The following is an 18622-nucleotide window of genomic DNA, read 5'->3' as shown; positions in this document are numbered from 1 at the left end:
ATGTTCTTCAGGCTACTGAAATTTAACTGTCCATAACAACTTAGTAGTAAGTGTAAAAGTAGAAAAGAGTGTCGTTACTGAAACAGAGTCGTGTGGACATTACCCTTTGTTTATTTTAGGCTGTGTTTGGCTTCTAGTGGTTATTTCGTAGATGGGGTATAAGTAGCCAATGGGGAGATCTATCAAACGATCATTTCATTTCCCAAAGGCTTTCACAATCAAATTAATGAAGAAAAGACAACTGAGGTTGTGCAAATATCATTTTCTATAAAAATATGCTTATGATTTAAGTTTGTCTTCTATTCTATACGTAAGTAGTTCTCACATTTCTTATTTCAACGGCGTGGGAATTGTACGGGGATTTTCCCCCCGGCAAGGACGGGGATTAGATTTCCCACAGGGGGGCGGGGCGGGGACATGGAATTTCCCCTGATGCGGGAAGGGGGGACGGGGAATGCAACATCCGGCCCCGTCAAGCCCCGTTGCCAGCCCTAGTCGGGCACCATATAATTTCTCCATTCTCGAGGCCAAATTTCACTTTTTTTAAGAAATTTGGCTTGGTAAGTATAAGGAAGGTATATGAATGTCACATCACTAGACATGCATTAATTACCTATGAAGCATGTCTTGTAATCTCTAGGAATTGTGATGCTACATTGGCAACCAAACAAGAAATTATGTTGACGTGGCACCCAAATGCAATTCGAAACCCCTAACTATACTTGCTTTTAGGGAGCATTTGGTTGCTCGAAATACCAGCAGCCGTCAGAATTTTGTTTAAGTTAGGGATACCATTCCTCGTTTGGCTACGAATATTGCATTAAACTCCACGGAGATCCACTGGAATGTCTCATAGGTAATGAGTGCACGTATGTTGAGGCGGCATTCTTGTTCACTTCATATAACTAAAAAAAAACAAAAAAAATTTTGCTTGAAAAATCTTGAAAATGGTAAGGAAAACCTTGGAATGGTATTTTTCTCTCTCATCCTTCTCTCTATAATTGTAATAACGAAACCCCTTTATTTATTCCCAGGGTCTATGCTGCGCAACCAAACATAATGAAACCCCTTTATTTATTCCCTAGGGTCTATGCTGCGCAACCAAACACTACTCAGCACTATTTTCCAAGGTAATTCCAAGCAAATCCAAAAGTAAATCTGGCTGTGATCGGATCCATTGATCCAAAAGGCAATAGTAAATATGGCAAAATGCCTTGATCTGATGACCTTGGCCCTTGATCCGTAAAATCTCATCTAGGGTTCCTCCAAGAAAGGCTAAGCCATTAGTTTTGGGAAATGATAATGGCCCAAAAGGGTAAGCCATTATATATGATTATGCGCCCATCTTTTAAGTGCACTGTGGGCAGACTTCAACACTTTTTTATGTCAAAATCACGTTAAGAGGGGGGCGCATAATCCTACTTTCAATTAACCCACCTTCAATAACTGTAGCTTAAAAGTAGATTTCTTCTTCCCTGAGCAGATTCCTTTTTAATTCTGGCAATGAATATGGCACAAACCCTCTTTTTTTTCATTTATTTTAGAGCTACTTTTATAGGAAAAATAAACTTATTAAGTTACACATCTATATTAGTCTATTCCACCCTTACATCTTCTTCCACACTACACATCGATCCTCAGCCACAAATGAAAGAATTCAAGATAAATAACAAGGACGATTTTTTGGGCATTGCCCTTCCATAACAAAAGCTAGTAGATAAATAGTTTGGATCTAGTGAAATTTTCGAAATAAAAATTTTCCATGGAAAAATTCCAAGGTACAGTAGGGTCCTAAGTTCCCTAGAAAAAAAGGGAATTTTTGGATTTTGAGAAAAAAATCATGAAATTGAGTTAACCAAACGATGGAAATCACTTTCTATGGTTAAGGTGTAGCCACATATTTGGGCTTAGACTTGCTTCTATCCCAAATTCTTATTTGAGGCTCATGTTGTGTTGAGTAAAAAAAATAGAATACCTGCGTCCAAACATGCCATGAGGATAGTAAGAAGTTTCATTTGGTCAGTTGGAAAGAGGTGTGTAAGATGTAGTCAAGGTATTATTGCATTAGAAACTTTGGCCGGTAAACAATATGCTCCTTGATAAGAATCAATACCACTAGACCAAGTGCCCAACTTATTGCTCAAAACGATATTTAAATATTTTGAATTTCTTCAAGAAAATGAAAAGGGAAAAAACTACCTATTCATATTCCTCTCCTAAAATGCTTACCACTGCTTGAATCCATTTTGACTTTGAAGTGTAAGAGATACAGTTTTAAACAAAAGCTTCAAGAACCAAAGGACCTTATTTTCCATTTAATTTACAATATCTGTCTTTTATGATCTGCACATACAAAATCTAAGGAATCTTCACATACTTTTAGGAAATATAAGATCCAAACATTAAATCATGGAAACTAGATTGACAAAGATCAAACCCAAGGCCTCCATGCACTTGAAATTGCATGCAGGAAGAGACCATCTAAAATTAAACAAACTGTTCTTGAAGAGCAACCCACCATTTTCATTTTCTTGTTGGCTTAAAACCAATCACCCCCACCTTAATCCTCATCTCAAGAGCGAGCAAGAATGGATTGAACGATGCAAAGATTCAAATTAGAAATTATCACATAAATGAGACATTTTCCTGCTAATCTCAGGAAGCACTAGGCGAACTGCAATCTGTACAGAGTAAACAGAACAAAAATACACCATGCTGTAGTCATCAGATTCGTACAACCCCATACGAAATCACTGATTCAAACAAACCCATTAGTAAATTATTCTTTGCTCTTGAATCTTGTAAGGGAATCAAACAGCAAATTGGGTCATAACCGTAAATTGGGTCGATATGACGGTTTAAGCATTAACACAAGCCCAATTCTTGAAAGCAAAAAAGTACTTCTATCTTCATAGAGTTCCTTGTCCTCGGCTTCGATACTTTAAGCTTCTTCTGGGTCTCCATGAATGTTTGTTTGTACCTCCATAAAAATCTTCATCTCTGGAACACAAATGGATTCAATGATTCAGCTACTCCAATTAGTAAATTATCACATGAGCAAGACATTTTCCTGTTAATCTCAGGTAGCACTAGGAGAAATGTGATCTGTACAGTGTACACAGAGCAAAACTACATCATTTTGTAGTCATCAAATTCGTACAACCCCATACTAAATCACTTAATGAAACCCAATAGCAAATTATTCTTCGCTCTTGAATTTTGTTAGGCGCGAATTGCACAGCGAATTGAGTCAATATGACCGTTTAAGCATTCAAACCAGCCCAATTCTTGAAAGCAATAAGTGCTTCCATCTTCCTAAAGTTCCTTCTCCTCAGCTTCGCTATTTTGAGCTTCTTATGGGTTTCCATGAATGCTTGTTTGTACCTCCACTTATCCACAAAAATCTTCATCTCTTGTGCTTTCTCAACGACTTGCATTACCGCATCAAAGAAACCTCCCTTAACCAAAGCATACAAGAATGCATCGACCAAGCTATGATTTAACTTAATTCCTGTGTTCCCATCATTTTGAATCTGCTTCCTCACCTCCGTCCATAGAATCAAAACATTAAAATAACTACTGGCTGTTACATATCCATTTATAAGAGACAAATACGTCTGCTCATTGGGCTTGAACTGTAGAAATACCATTCTTCTAAAGGTCCGTCGCGCATCCTCCAATCGCCCGAGCTTACAGAATGCATGTATGATTGAATTCCAATCATGGGTCCCAATTTCAATTCGCGGGTCACCAACTACTTCATCTAAGAAGGCAGCCATTAGCTCGGGCCTGTGATTCTCCGTTAAACCCGTCATTATGGTCAGGTAACTCATCTTCAAATCGGGTATCCTCGCCTCTCTCATGTCCCTAAACAGTGAAAAGGCTGACTGAAAATCTTGGGCTGAGATTGACGCATCTATTAGAGTATCATAGCTATTAGCATCCAATTGAAGCCCGGTTGCGCTGATTTCTGTAACCAACTGAGAGGCCTCAGTTGTGCGATGCTCTTTACAGTAAGCCTTCAAGATAGAAGCATAAACGCCAAGCCCAACAGAACCTCCCAAAGCATCCATCTCATCAATAATACTATGTGCCTTATCTAACAACCCAAGATTAACACAGGCATTAACCATACCAAATCCAACAGAGCTATCAACCCCGATTAACGACTGTGAAGATTCAACTTCTTGTGCTTCTATGATCAATTTAGCCAAGTCCTTAATCCTCCCATTCCCAAGAAAACTCTTCACAACCTCACTGTAAGTTTCTTCTCCCAAAAATGAATCATTATCATTCCGTTCTCGCAATGCACGCAAAATTACCGCCGAAATGCATTCAAAATTGCCCAATTTAATATACCCATTAATCAAACTACTGTAAAATATCGTTTTCGGATACAATTCAAACTCACCCATCAACTTTTCCAACTCAACAATCTTGTTTTCAAGATCCTTTGAAGCATATAAATACGCAAGAAATCCAAAGCTCGCAGCATCCGGCCTGACACCCAAAACAGACATGGTTTCAACCACACCCTCAGCATCACTAACAGAACCCAAATCACAACATCCCTTTAAAGCCGCATTGCAAGCCGCCAAATCGGGTTTCATGAAATCCAATTTCTCGTCCAACGCAATCCTACAATTCTCTTCGAAAATCCGTAAAAATCCCGCAAAGCTATCATTTTTCCTACTGATTTCAATCAGAACATGTCCCCACAGACTAAAATGAGGGAAAAATCTGTTCTTGAACATAGCCCTGATCAGGGCAAAAGCAGGGGCAGGAGTGTTTGCATTTTTCATGGCTTGTAACAATATTTCTATAGTTTCAATGTCTATAGTTTGTGGGTTTTTCTCTAATAAGAAGATTATAGAAGCAAAAGCCCTTTTGAGATTGTGAATATCTTTGAGAGATGATAAATGGGTAATGAGAGAGTTTGAGAGACGCTTACTTGGAATTGTGGAGTTGCTTGTGAGGAGCTTGAAGGATTTCCATGCCTCATCAGTGTTGTGAGTATCAAGAGAGTTTTGGAGGTTAGATTCTAGGGCAGTCTTGTCTAAGGTTAGGGTTTGTTGGGGTTTGGAGGGGTTTGGAGAGGAAGATGGTGGTGGGTCCCTTTTTAGAGCAAAGATTGAGGGTTGGAGGAAGGAATATAGAGTGGGGATTTCAGAATTGGAGGAGAAAAGTCTCAAAGAAGGGAATGAGAGTGACCTTCTCCACATTTCTCTTTTGGGTTTCTCTCTCACCTGTGATTATTTGATTATTTCTGGTTAAAAGGTGAAGGTCACAGGTCAGGCATTTAGAACCTTCTCTTAGTCTGATCAGGACCGTTGATCTGTGGGCCACCACTTGACTGAGAAGCATGTACACAAGATCAATGGCTATAAATATCAGAAGCTATGTCTCGATATGTCCACCCCCATTTCTTCCCCAGTCCACCCTCTAGTTGTGTAAAAACAGTAGGGGCGGACATTGGAAGAAAAGGGGGCGGACATTGGAAAAGGCTATGTTCTTTGGCCCTAAGGTCAGAAGTTCAATCCAGGTACCCAACCCCCCAAAAATTAACTAGAGGGGTGGACATTGGAAGAAAAGGGGGCAAATATATCAATTCCTCAAGTCCAAGCACTTATACACAATATAAGTCATGTTTAGCACCAACAAAACTTGGCTTCAGAACAGTTTGGAGGAAGTTCCTCCGGTACCCTCTAATAGCAAGGGGTGTGGAAATATCAAATCCACCCTGCTATTACACTATTAGCAAGGGGTCCGCAGGAACTTCCTCCCAACTGTTCTGAAGCCAAGTTTTGTTCCCTACCATGAATACTTTTTATTTTCTATTTTCAATTTTCATGATAAGAGTCTCCAACTGGCGAGAGGAAGGGGGCGGGTTAAGTAGCTAAAACTTAGAAATAAAAATCATGAAACTAGATTTTTAGCTATTTCTTACCCTCATTTCAATTGTGCGCTCTCCAATCCCTGTCCCTCTCCCACCCACTTTGAAACATTAATTTGTCATGAAGAAAAAAAAATAAAATCCTGGCTACCAAACAAGAATAGTTTTTTTTTTTTTTATAGGTATGCTGGGATGGAACCTACGACCTCTAGGTTGAGAAACAAAGCCTCAACCATTGACCATCAGACCCAACCCCAAATAGCTAGGAGGGCTTGAACCTCCGACCTTGTGGTAAATGTGGGACCCACTCATTCAAGGGAACTCATATATTTGCCCCCATTTCTTCCCCGGGCCACCCCTTTTTATCTATTAAGTTTGTGGAACTGATAGCTTCGCCCCATTTTCTTCCCCCTCCAACCCACTCTAGTATACTTATAAATTATAGTACTCTTTTTACACTACATGGGGCTTTCCTAGGGAAGAAAAGGGGGCGATTATCATTTTCCAGAAAATGAGATAAATCCTCTCTCCCTCTAAAACCCTACAGCCATTTCACTCTCCCTCCCAAAAACCCTTCCCCCTTCCTCCTCAAAGAGGAGCCGAATCTGAGCGTTGATGGGTTTCAATCGATAGAAATCGGAAGGCTGAGATGAGAGGAGTCTGTTCCTGAAGAGTTTAGTTCTACGTTCAGGCATTGGTAACCATCTGCTTTTCATCTGAAATTTCTTACTTCTTTCAATAAATTTCCTGTCTTTTCTTCGATTCCTTGTATTTCTCTTGAACCCCTTTATTTCTTTGTAATTTCCCATTTTTCTTGCAATTTTTCTATCATTTAACCATGTAAGAATTTCAAGTCAGGTCCCCAAGGGTCCATATCTGAGTTAGATAGGTCATTGAAATTTATAGAAAATCTTTGTTAGAAGATATGGCTTGGATTTTCTGACATGGGTTTACTTGAATTACATGTAGATTCAGGCATGTTGGGTTGTTGTATGTGATTGATTGAGGATATCCCATCTTGGGTTTTCAAGTTTTCTTGAATGCTTATAGTTTTTGTTGGATGAAACACATTCCAAAACATGTGGGCAGCAAGAAACATCCAACGACATTGTTTGAAGGCGATCCCGTTTCTCCAACACCGGTAATTATTAGTCTGCACGCTGGCACTTACCTCGAATTTTGCTCTACCAGTTAAATGCATTGATTCAATAGTATTTTGTATATTTAAATAAATGTGGTTTGATGCCTTTTACGCAGGAGTGTTCTATTGAGAGATGTTTTTCCACAGTTGGAAGCAAGCACTGTGGTTAAATGGAGTTCTATGAATAAGGGTATCTTCTCTTCCATCTTGCCACTTGGTTGTGTTGATGGATCTCGGTCAATGTCAACATCAAAAGGGAGGAGTATGCGAAGCAAGGTGGAGAAGAGGATGAGGAGAGAAACAGGAAAGACTTTAAGAGAGATCAGGCGTGCGAAGAAGTTGAGGAAGAAATTGATGACAGATGAAGAGAGACTCATATACAATCTCCGAAGAGTAAGCTTCTATCTGTCCCACATCCATTACTATGTTTTTACGAACATGTTATGGATGGATATAAGTTGTAAACTATCATGATCTCTTCACTATTTAGCTCTTCTGATGTTATAAATTTGGCCCGAGACCTTGTGGTTGAATAAACAATTTTTGGTGAAGTCTTGAACTGGTACCCAATTCCCAGTGGATGAATATAACCAATTTACACAAGGGAAATCATCCACAGAATAACGAATACATATGAGCTTGGAAACTCTGAACTCTAGTTGTAACCCAAATGTCAGAAATCAGAATGAACAAATAAAAAATGTACCAACTTCCTTTTGTCATCTCTAAAAGAAAGAGAATTTTTTTATGCTTTTCTAACTCAGATGCTTCACCATCTAAAGTAGAAACATACTCAAGACCATGGACTGTCTACTTTAAACTACTAGTAGACGGATGACTGAGTCGACAGTGTCAAAACAGAGGAGAGACGATGGATTGAAGAGAAGCACTTGCCAAACTACAATTTAGATAGTAAAGTCTACCATACTAAAGCCCCCAACTAGTTGTCTTTTTTGTCTCTAGAACCTGAAACTCACAAGAAGGGGAAAAGGTTATCAATCACTGAACGGACATGATTAGTTCGCTCAGAGTTAGTAGATTAAAGAGAAACTTGAGATAAAGACAAAAAAGAGACTTGGTAGGACACACCATTCCTTGACCAATCGCAAGGGCCAATGAACAGTTGGCTAGAAGCCTAGAACTACAAAGGGAAAAATCCTCTCCAGTTTTGAGATGGAAAGAGGATTTTGATGTCCCAACATGCTGGAGTCATGAGTAAAGGTTATTTATAGAAAGAAGCTCTTTGCTAGCCAGACCCATTGATGCATATAGTAGGCCAATAAGAGGAACTTAGCAACCTAAAACTTTTCTCTTTGCCTCTTCAATAGCTCCAAGTTAGATGTGACATTGATACATGTTCAACTATTTCATACATACAACTAACTGTACTATATTACTCTTTCAAACTCCTTTTTTCGCTGTTAGAGCAAGAATATGTTCTCAAACAACTCACACACATGATATATTTTCATCTGAGGAATGTCTCACATACCATTTCCCATATGTCCTTGACCGGCTCAAGGAACAATATGTTTGCACTAACTTGTGATTCCATACTGTTCCGTAGCCAAATTATAATATGATTTCCTTGAGCCAATCTTTGTGCTTATTATAAGATTTTACTAGGACCAACTTCAAAAATCTCATTTGAGTTTTGAATGATCTGGACTCGGCCTTTTTAATCTGCATTGAGTTTTGAGTTTTTGAACCATGTCTGGCTTTCCTGATGTAATTATAACATGGATTATTTGACTGAAATACTGTTAAAATTTATCCACCAATTGTATCTGTGGAAATCATCTAAGTCGGCTCTTTCCCAACTTCTGAAACAATGTTTTACTTTATCTACTTTTTCTGCAATTACCTGCAAACTTTTCTTGGGGGCAACCAAATTGATTCCTAATAGGACTTTCTGAAGACTGCCGAATTTACTTTCTGTACATCGCTTTCTCATGTTGTCTCCCCAGTTTGAGCTGAATATCTACTTACTGATTTAATTATCTTTATTTTATTTTCATACCATCTGACTGTACTTGTTTTCTGTCATAAATCGAGTGAAGGCCAAGAAGAAAGTGGCACTGCTCCTACAGAAACTGAAGAAGTATGAGCTACCAGAGCTACCAACTCCTCGGCACGACCCTGAGCTACTGACTATCGAGCAGCTTCAAGCATACAAAAAGATCGGATTCAGAAACAGAAACTATGTTCCGGTTGGTGTCCGCGGAGTCTTTGGAGGTGTTGTCCAAAACATGCATCTCCATTGGAAGTTTCATGAAACTGTGCAAGTTTGCTGCGATAACTTTCCGAAAGAAAAGATCAAGGAAATGGCAACTATGCTAGCAAGATTGAGCGGTGGCATCGTGGTTAATATACATGATGTAAAAACAATTATCATGTTTCGTGGCAGAAATTATCGGCAGCCAAAGAATCTGATACCAATCAACACACTTACCAAAAGGAAGGTATGCACATGGCTGCTCTATAATTCCCTGAAAGCTTTTGCAAATTTTCATTTGTAGCTCATAATGCAAATTTTCTCTATAATTCCCTGAAAGCTTCTAGGCTATTTCACAAAAAGCAATTTTGCAGCCCTATTTTTCAGGAGAGAAGTGCCGCCTCATATCTGACTTCAATTTTTTCATTTAATACACTTAAATTCCACTGGTGGCACTTCTCTCCTGAGAAAGAGGGCCGCTAAATCGCTTTTGCAAAATTGAATAGAGCTTGGTGGACCGTAATTTTGATGTTTTGCTTGGGAATCACGAATGTAGTGTTCTTAAAATGGAATTAAGTGATACTGCTTGATAAATTCCACTTTATTATATTCATCTAGACCATTGTAGCACTAATCATGCTGGACAAAGACTTGTAACATTTTCTTTCTTATTTTACCTGTTTTAGTAAGAATGATCTACTGTCCCCCATTATGCTGCGATGGCCGATGTGCCTTTTGATCCCATTTCAGGACTGAGATTTTCTTAAAACATGTTACCAATTACGCTTCAATATTTCGTTTTTCATTCTTTTGTTTTTGGTGACTCAAATTGTGGTCATTTTTATTTTTTTCATCTTTCATGTTGGTGCTTCAGATTTTTGTTTTGGAGTTCTAATATTTTTAAATGATCTATATAGTTTCTTGATAGTTGAAACCTCAATATTTCAGATTAAAGTTAGTTTCCCTCCCCATCCTTAACCATCTTATGGTAAACATAAAATTTGTCTCGCCCAAAGCAATTGAGCAGAACCTAGCAAAAGCATCAACCTCTTACTAGTTTTTGTTCTTTGCTGAATGACTTTATTCAGCAGCTGTTGCTACATCACTTACATGAGGATTGTCCTTTTTTCCCCTTTAGTGTGCGCTTTATACGATTTCCATTCTTTAAATAGTTTCATAATTTTTATTTAAGCCACTTTCTTCACTTATGCAGTGAATGTGAAAATATTGTTTGTTGAAAAAGCACTATGGTTGCTTTTGTGAATATTGTCTTTTGGCCATTTGAAATAACATCCTAGATTAGAAGGGTCATATGTTTTTCATGTTGTTATAGTTTTTGCCGTATAAAGGTGAAGGTTTTTGTCTTTCCTTCTTGCTTTCACCACCTATTTTCATCTCAGATCAAACCACCAATGTTATGTAATACACAAGATTACTCTTCTGACCCTATTTTTGTCATGCACAAGATTACTCAGGAATGTAGTTATGAGAAAACGAAACTCTCACTAACCACCTAATTTTTGTCATAATGATTTTGCAAGGCGTTAGAAGAGTTATCTTGTGTACGACATAACGTTGGTGGTTTGAAATTGGAAAGTAGAGTTTTCCCATAACTACATTCCTGAGTGTTGAACACTATGCATTCTCTTCCTCTCATGTGTCAATCAACTGAGATCTTGACTCTGATCACCCATTTAGTTTTATTGACTCACTTATAGGCAAAGGATAATGAGACCTAAATTCTAATCCTATGTAAGATTGTAAGAATACATACAATTGTGAAATATATGGTACAAATCCCTGCGGTGGCCAGAACATGTTCTAATCCATCTGATCAACAACTCCGAATCGCATTCATTCCACACGTAAAAGTTTTTTTTTTTTTTTTTAACATGGTTAACATAATGACAAACTTTGCTTCTTATCAAAGTGCCTAAACTTCTGCATCAATCATGTGACTAACGTAGCCGGACTAGCAAAAGCCAATAGCACTGCCCTAGTTTGATCAAACATGATCCCCTCATATCCTGTGTGCCGTCGATCTATCTCATGGTGATAACTACGTGCAAACTTCCATTGAAGGCACATTCTTGACCTACATTCAGCCATCTGGATGGGCCACCTCATTACACTTTCTCCACAAAAAGGCTGGCAAAAATCCTCCAAATCAATTTTTTATCATAGAACTTAAGTGAGTACCTTTAGAGTGATCATGCTACATAACTCTCATAGACACATCTATATTAATATTATTATCAATGCTACATAGCTCTCTTAGACACATCTATATTAATATTATTATCGATCGATCACTTCCGTCAAAGTACAGTTGGTACCAGGTAAGATACAAATGTTTCTCTTCTTCTAGATATTACTTAATTTTGAGGGAATCAGAATAGTCCGGGGTCATTTAGTCTAAAATTGTGAATGGGGGGCACCATAACTCCTCTAGCGAACTAAATTCGCTGATGTCCAAAATGATGTTAAGTTTCGACAATTCAGTAGAGGAAATCCAAATTCGGACTAGTAAGCTAGAATAAATCTATAATTGACGCTCTCATACCAAATATGATTGAATTTATCCCAGAAATAAACTCTAGGATTGATGGGTGGCTCTAGGTAATTGATATCAACTAGATGACTCAAATCTGGAACTGATTTAAAAGTAAATTACTGCTAACAAAATCACAGCAGCTTCACTTCGCTACACACCAAAGTGTGTAGCGAAGTGGAGCCGCTATCCTCTTCGATCTAGAAGTTTTTTTGTCTGTCGAGGGTTTCTTTTTTTGTGTGGGGATTGATGGGTGGCTCTAGGTAATTGATATCAACTAGATGACTCAAATCTGGAACTGATTTAAAAGTAAATTACTGCTAACAAAATCACAGCAGCTCCACTTCGCTACACATTTGGTGTGTAGCGAAGTGGAGCCGCTATCCTCTTCGATCTGAAAGTTTTTTTGTCCGCCGAGGGTTTCTTTTTTTGTGTGGGCAGTGTGTTGTGGTCGTATCCAGACAATTGAATTTTTGAGGAAGAGAGGGATGTTTTTGGTGAACCATTGCCCTTTGTGTTTATCTGATGGCGAATCCATTGATCATCTGTTCATTCACTGTAAGTTTGCTAGAGATATCTGGGGCTTTATTCTATCTCGCTTTGGGGTGTTATGGGTTCCCCCTAACACCATATCAGATTTTATTAAAGTTGGGAATGGTGCCCCTGGAAAAGAAATGGTAAGATGCTGTGGAAGATGTGTCTGTTGGCTTCATGGTGGTTCATTTGGAAGGAAAGAAACTCCCGAGTATTTGAAGGTGTGGCAAAATCGTCTTGTTGGATATTTATAAAGATCATTGCAGTGGTCATTTCTTGGGCTAGAAGCCTTCCTCTGTTTCATTTCGTCTCAGCGTATGATCTATGGGAAGGGTGGCAAATCATTTTGCAAGGAGGGGGTTAGCAAAGAAAAAATTAACCAATCCTGGCTCCCTCCTCCAGATGGGATGTTAAAACTGAATTTCGATGGATCGTCTCTCGACAATCCTGGTGATGCAGGGATTGGGGGTTTATGCAGAGATTCCAAGGGGGATGTCCTCTGGGCGTACTCGGGCCCCATTGGAGTGGCGGACTCTAATGAGGCGGAAGTGAGAGCAGTTCATCGTGGGATAAAGTTTTTGGATGGTTCTTTGTTAGATAAGGTGATAGTGGAAGGGGATTCCTCTAATGTTGTCCGCTGGCTTCTGGGTGCGGCTTTCCCTCCGTGGCGTTTTCTATCTTTCTTTGAGAAAATTGATGATAAGTTCTTGACTCTTCTATAATGTTTAAGCATGTGAGGAGATCTGCTAATTCAGATGCAGACTCCCTAGCTAGGGGTGGTGTTTTTAGGTCTAGTTTGGAGTGGTTTGATTATCTCCCACCTTGATTTTGTTTTTTTGTTTTTTTCTCTTTGTAATCTGCTAGAACCATATCGGTCTGTCTTTTAATATATTTTCTTTTTACCGTCTCAAAAAAAAAAAAAATCACAGCAACTCACATTTCCTTGGATCATAAATCAGAAATACAATGAACTGCATCCAAAAGAATTCAGATCTAGGTTGATTATAACCGTAGATCAAATTCCAGAGAAAATTTTGTGGAAATATGCAGGTAAGCTCTTGAAAGTGGAATTTTTTTCCAAGAAAAATCCCACTAACAGTTTATTGGAGGAGATCCACAAAAAAAACCCACAGATGATTCTCCTTATTCCAATAAATAAATGCTGTAAAAGGAACTAAAAATCACATTATATAAACCCTTGTTTCTCCTTATTCCAATAAATAAATGCTATAAAAGGAACTAAAAATTACATTATATAACCCTCCCTTGTTGCCTTAATAGAGTTCTAGTGGAACTAGAATTATTTGTATGTAGCAACTGTTAACTCACCAACTTCTCCAAAAGCTTAAGCTGTTGGAGAAAGGCAGTATTTATCTTTTATACTTTAACACTCCCCCGCATGTGTGGCCCACTTGGCAAACACGTGGCACATGTGGTCCCATTTTGGGCCGACCATCGCATGTGGATTTTTGCTATCCGGGAGGTTTGAACTCGAGACCTTTGGCTTTGATACCATGTTAACTCACCAACTTCTCCAAAAGCTTAAGCTGTTGGAGAAAGGCAGTATTTATCTTTTATACTTTAACAACAACAAAACAAACTAAACTATTTGTTACTATTCATGTTACTGTTCACCTTTCTGTTCACCTGAACAATAATTGATACACCCCACCAAAAATATGAACTTAATAATGGTCTCTACAACTTAAAACATAAGCATTGATGGTCCCCACAACTTAAATAAAAGACAACTAAACCTAAATAAGACAGTTGTAGTAGCTATTGACCCCATCAAGAAGATCCTCTCATGAACAACAATTTCTCACACCATACTAGGCTCATGTGTGGGCCCAAATTTTTTATCATGAATAGTCCCTTCTTTGCAGTCCTGGGGGCTAAAGGGATTAGCGGCGTTTCATGGAAACTTGCAAATCTTATGGATGAAATAAAAGATGTGTTTGTTTGGTTTTTGCCCTTTTTCTCTTTTTCCTAGAAGTGCCAACGGTTTCGCAGATCGTTTAGCCAAATCAGGAGCTTCTAGCGATTTTTTTATATGTGGTAATTTTTACCCCCAAATTGCACCTGTAATCCAATTATATTTGATAAAATTAGTCTTTATGTATAAAAAACAAAGTCTCTTCTTTACTTCTTTTGGTGCATGTTTTGAAAACTTTAGGGTCTTTTAACTTATGCACACACGATTCCACTTCCTCCTCAACCTCAATTTGAGGTTGTACTTTAGACAGACATTATCCTTCTATTTAGCTTAAGTTAGAACATTGAGGTTGAGGAGGAAATTCTCTTTGTTTTCAGAGTCTGCTATGGAAGCTATCTTCTTGATTAGGAGGTTAATGGAGAGATTTAGAGAAAATAAAAAGGACCTTCATATGGTTTTCATTGATTTGGAGAAAGCATATGATAGGATTCCTAGGAGTGAAGTGCGTACTAAATATGCTGATGTGATTAAGGATATTTACGATGGAGCAGTAACTAGTGTCAGAACCACGGATGGCACGTCTAGTGAGTTTCCAATTACAAAAGGACTGCACCAAGGATTAGCTCTAAGCCCTTATCTTTTTATACTAGTTATGGATGAGCTTACGGAGGGTATCCAGGATGAGGTACCGTGGTGTATGTTATTTGCAGATGACATGGTATTAATCGACGAAACCAAAGCTGGAGTATATACGAAGTTAGAGTTATGGAGAACTACTTTGGAATCCAAAGGTTTTAGACTAAGTAGGACTAAGACAGAGTATATGGAGTGCAACTTTAGTAATGTAAGGAGGCAGCACGAGGATGTAGTAAATATGACTGGACAGGAGGTACCTAAGAGGGATATTTTTCGCTATCTTGGTTCAATTCTACATAAGGAATGAGAGATTGAAGAGGATGTTAACCATAGAATAAGAGCAGGTTGGTTGAAGTGGAAGCTTGCCGCTGGAGTTCTGTGTGACCGTAAAATCCCTACCAAGTTGAAGGGAAATTTTTATAAGATAGCTGTGAGGCCAGCCATTTTGTACGGCTCAGAATGTTGGGCCACCGAGAAGCAGCATGTGCATAAGATGAGTGTAGCTGAGATGCGAATGCTTAGATGGATGTGCGGCCACAAGGTTAGATAGAATTAAAAATGAAGACATCGTAGAAAGGTGGGAGTGGCACCAATTGAGGAGAAGATGAGAGAGCACCGCTTAAGATGGTTTGGACATATCCAACGTAGGCCTTTGGATGCTCTGGTGAGAAGAGGCGACTCGTGCCAAATTGATGGAGTAAAAAGAGGTAGGGGCAGACAAAAACAACTTGCGTAGAAACAGTGAGGAAAGACTTGATTGCTAGGAACATAATAGAGAACTTGACCTTGGATAGATTAGAATGGAAGAAAATGATCCACGTAGAAGAACCCAACTAGAGCCAGGATTAGAGCCGCGTAGATTCCTTTCACCTTCTTGAAATATTTCTAAAGGATTCATTTAGCCGATCCCAACTAGTTTGGGACAAAGGCTTTGTTGAGTTGAGTACTATATCAGAATCTCTTTACTTCCTTTAAGTCATTCATTATGTGTGTGTACGTACGTAACGTACGTATGCATGTAGTTTTTGTCATTTCTGGACCTAGATGCAAATTAGAAATCTTAGATGTAAATCAGTTCATTTTTTATCTTGTTAAATAGAAATATGTGTTGAGTGCGAGACTTGACGCAACGGTAAGGTTGCTCCATTGTGACCTGGTGGTCATGGCGTCGAGCCATGGGAACATCCTCTCTGCAAAGCAAGGGTAAGGCTGCGTACATCTAGCCCTCCACAGACCCCACAATGGCAGGAGCCTCGTGCACTGGGCTGCCCTTTTTTTAGAAATATGTGTTCTTAATTGTTCAGTACTGCTATTTATATATTTCCCCTAGGCATTCTGGGTTGTTGAATTTTTTTAGAATCACTGTTTTGTGGCTCTTGCTTTGTGCAACTAGACTTTGTAGCCCAACCATGAATGCAGAAATGTGTTGGAAATTTTTCATAAGTGAATTAGCTACATAACTGATTCTTTCAACTATGAAAATATATTCATGTTCCGTTCCACTGCAGGCATTGTTTAAGGCCAGATTTGAGCAAGCTCTCGACTCTCAGAAATTAAACATAAAGAAATTAGAACAGCAACTTCGGCGTATGGGTGTAAACCCCGAGGACCCAGTTGCCATGGCCAGTATCCAGAGAGTGGCTTCAACATTCTTCCGTGCAATCGATGAGAAACAGGGCAGCCCTTATGTCTTCCACGGGGACAAACAGCCTGCCCCCCAGCCCGACACACGGGAGGACCCTGCCCCATCTGAGGATAGTGACCAAGAGGAACTCGATAGATTCATAGCTGAGATCGAGGATGCGGCCGATCAGGAATGGGAAGCAGAAGAAGCTGCCGAAAAAGAGGAGTTGGGTAAGATGAGGTATTGGAACAGAGAGGACATGGGTGGGAGGGGACGAAGAGTATCAACTCCGTTCAGCGGAGATTCAGAGGATGAGAACAGAGGTGGACAAAGAGATTGGAAAGATAAACATACTAGGCAGCGGAGTACTGAAGTACGTAGATGGGATAGTGATGATGAGAATGCTGAGGAATCAGAAGATGGTGAATTTGATTCTGACGGTTTGGGAAATTTACCTGTTTTGGACAGTGATTCTGATAGTTTGGACGAGGCCCATGATGAGAAGAAGATATCAAGAACAGTACACAGAAAACAGAACTTGCCTAGGGAAGCTTTTAAGAGAAGTGGCGGCAACAAATTGGGTCGAAAGGATTTCGAAGAAAACAGCGATTCTGATCAGGCGGAGGACTCGGAAGATGCGTCTTGGGAATCAGATGTTGAAGAAAAACATGAATCGAGACCGTTGGAACCGGATGGCGATGATTATTTCAGTAGTAGTGGTGAAGAGAGGTAAGTATGGAGAAAAGGAGGCCAGTTAAGAACTGGGAAATGACCAAGAAACCTGAGCAAATTGCTGAACTTGGGCTCTTGTTTGCTTATTAATTGGAGGGGTGAAATGTCTCCTTTGGGTTCTAAGGTTGTAATTTATGGATTGAACCTTTTTTTCTGGGTGAAGGTATCAATATGAAAGTGTACTGGTGGATGTTGTAATATTTCTGTGAAAGCAAACAAATTGTTTTAGATTTTGGATTTATAAGTGGGTGTAATTGGTTTCACAGTAAATATAATTGTAGGGAGATGATATCCATATTCCCTGCTTTTAATATTGGCACTATTTTAAACTTTTGTCATTGGCTGTTGATTATTTTTTTGGGAATTTTAATATCCAATGAGAAAAGTGCAGTGTAAGGGAGTTCTATCATCTTTTATATTCTGACTTGCACAAGTAAAATTAATGCATTACACTTCTGTGATTCGCTGTTGATAGCCTTTTGAATCAACCAATGAGATTAGTGTAAAGTGAAGAGAAGAGTGCCAATCTCAAAAGGAACAATTACCAGTGGGGGACAAAAATTTGGCGGAATTATCAATAGGACCAATGCTTGTCAGAAATTATCAACGAGGGACAAAAGAGGTCTTGTCATTAAAAGCTGGATGAAAATGCCCTTTTCTTAAGCAACACGTTTTGCCTTTCCACTTTTCCCTCTTTTCTCTTGTTTCCCTCTTTTTTTTACTTTTTCATTTTCAACTTTGTTTTTTTACCTTACCAGTCATCTTCTTCATCATTTAGCCACCATTAGAGGCGGAAAAGCTCGAAAACTTGAAACGTGAGTTCATTCCCATCTATCTCTCCATATCTAGGTTTTGTTTTTCATTTGTTTTAGAGTTTGACATTTCTACTTCTCCCTTTCAATGGAAGATGAATCGTAGGGTAGAAAGAAAAGAAAACGGTGAAAATGAACGAGTGAAAAAAAACAGGAAGTAAAAACGTGTTCATAAGGGACTCGATAAGCTCATTCGGAATTTGGTAACCCCATTTGGATACTGGATAACCCCAACCCCAGAGACTTGAAAACCCTCTTCCAAAACTCTAGCACCCTCGGCCAATTTTAAGGGACTTGATAAGCTCATTCATAAATTGGTAACCCCATTTATAGTCCCAAATACTTGAAAACCCCCTTCCAAAACTCTAGTACCCTCGGCCAATTTTCAGGGACTTGATAAGCCCATTCGAAAATTGGCAACCCCATTTTGATACTTGGTAATCCCAGAGACTTGAAAACCCTCATCCAAAACTCCAGTACCCTCGGCCAATTTTCAAGGACTTGATAAGCCCATTCGGAAATTGGTAACCCCATTTTCTATACTAGAT

The 18622-nt window shown here is 39.0% G+C and overlaps 2 protein-coding genes across 2 annotated transcripts; one reads left to right on the top strand and one right to left on the bottom strand.

The window, feature by feature from the left end:
* Positions 1-2290: 2290 nt before the first annotated feature.
* Positions 2291-5271, bottom strand: LOC143849821 (Pentatricopeptide repeat (PPR) superfamily protein). Its single transcript, XM_077359025.1, has one exon. It carries the CDS (start codon positions 5220-5222, stop codon positions 3264-3266), a length of 1959 nt encoding a protein of 652 aa, XP_077215140.1. The 5' UTR covers positions 5223-5271; the 3' UTR covers positions 2291-3263.
* A 1058-nt stretch (positions 5272-6329) lies between these two features.
* LOC143851696 (RNA-binding CRS1 / YhbY (CRM) domain protein) lies at positions 6330-17575 on the top strand. Its single transcript, XM_077361178.1, has 5 exons — positions 6330-6590; positions 6863-7034; positions 7151-7427; positions 9095-9496; positions 16415-17575. Exons 2-5 carry the CDS (start codon positions 6973-6975, stop codon positions 17261-17263), a joined length of 1590 nt encoding a protein of 529 aa, XP_077217293.1. The 5' UTR covers positions 6330-6590; positions 6863-6972; the 3' UTR covers positions 17264-17575.
* The last annotated feature ends 1047 nt before the right edge of the window (positions 17576-18622 follow it).

The sequence above is a fragment of the Tasmannia lanceolata genome, unplaced genomic scaffold (genome assembly GCF_043159265.1).
Source record: "Tasmannia lanceolata isolate RefF3 unplaced genomic scaffold, GAP_Taslan_0.1 ptg000018l, whole genome shotgun sequence".
NCBI classification, from domain to species: domain Eukaryota; kingdom Viridiplantae; phylum Streptophyta; class Magnoliopsida; order Canellales; family Winteraceae; genus Tasmannia; species Tasmannia lanceolata.
The sequence above is the reverse complement of the archived record's forward strand: the minus strand, read 5'-3'. Positions and strand labels throughout refer to the sequence as shown.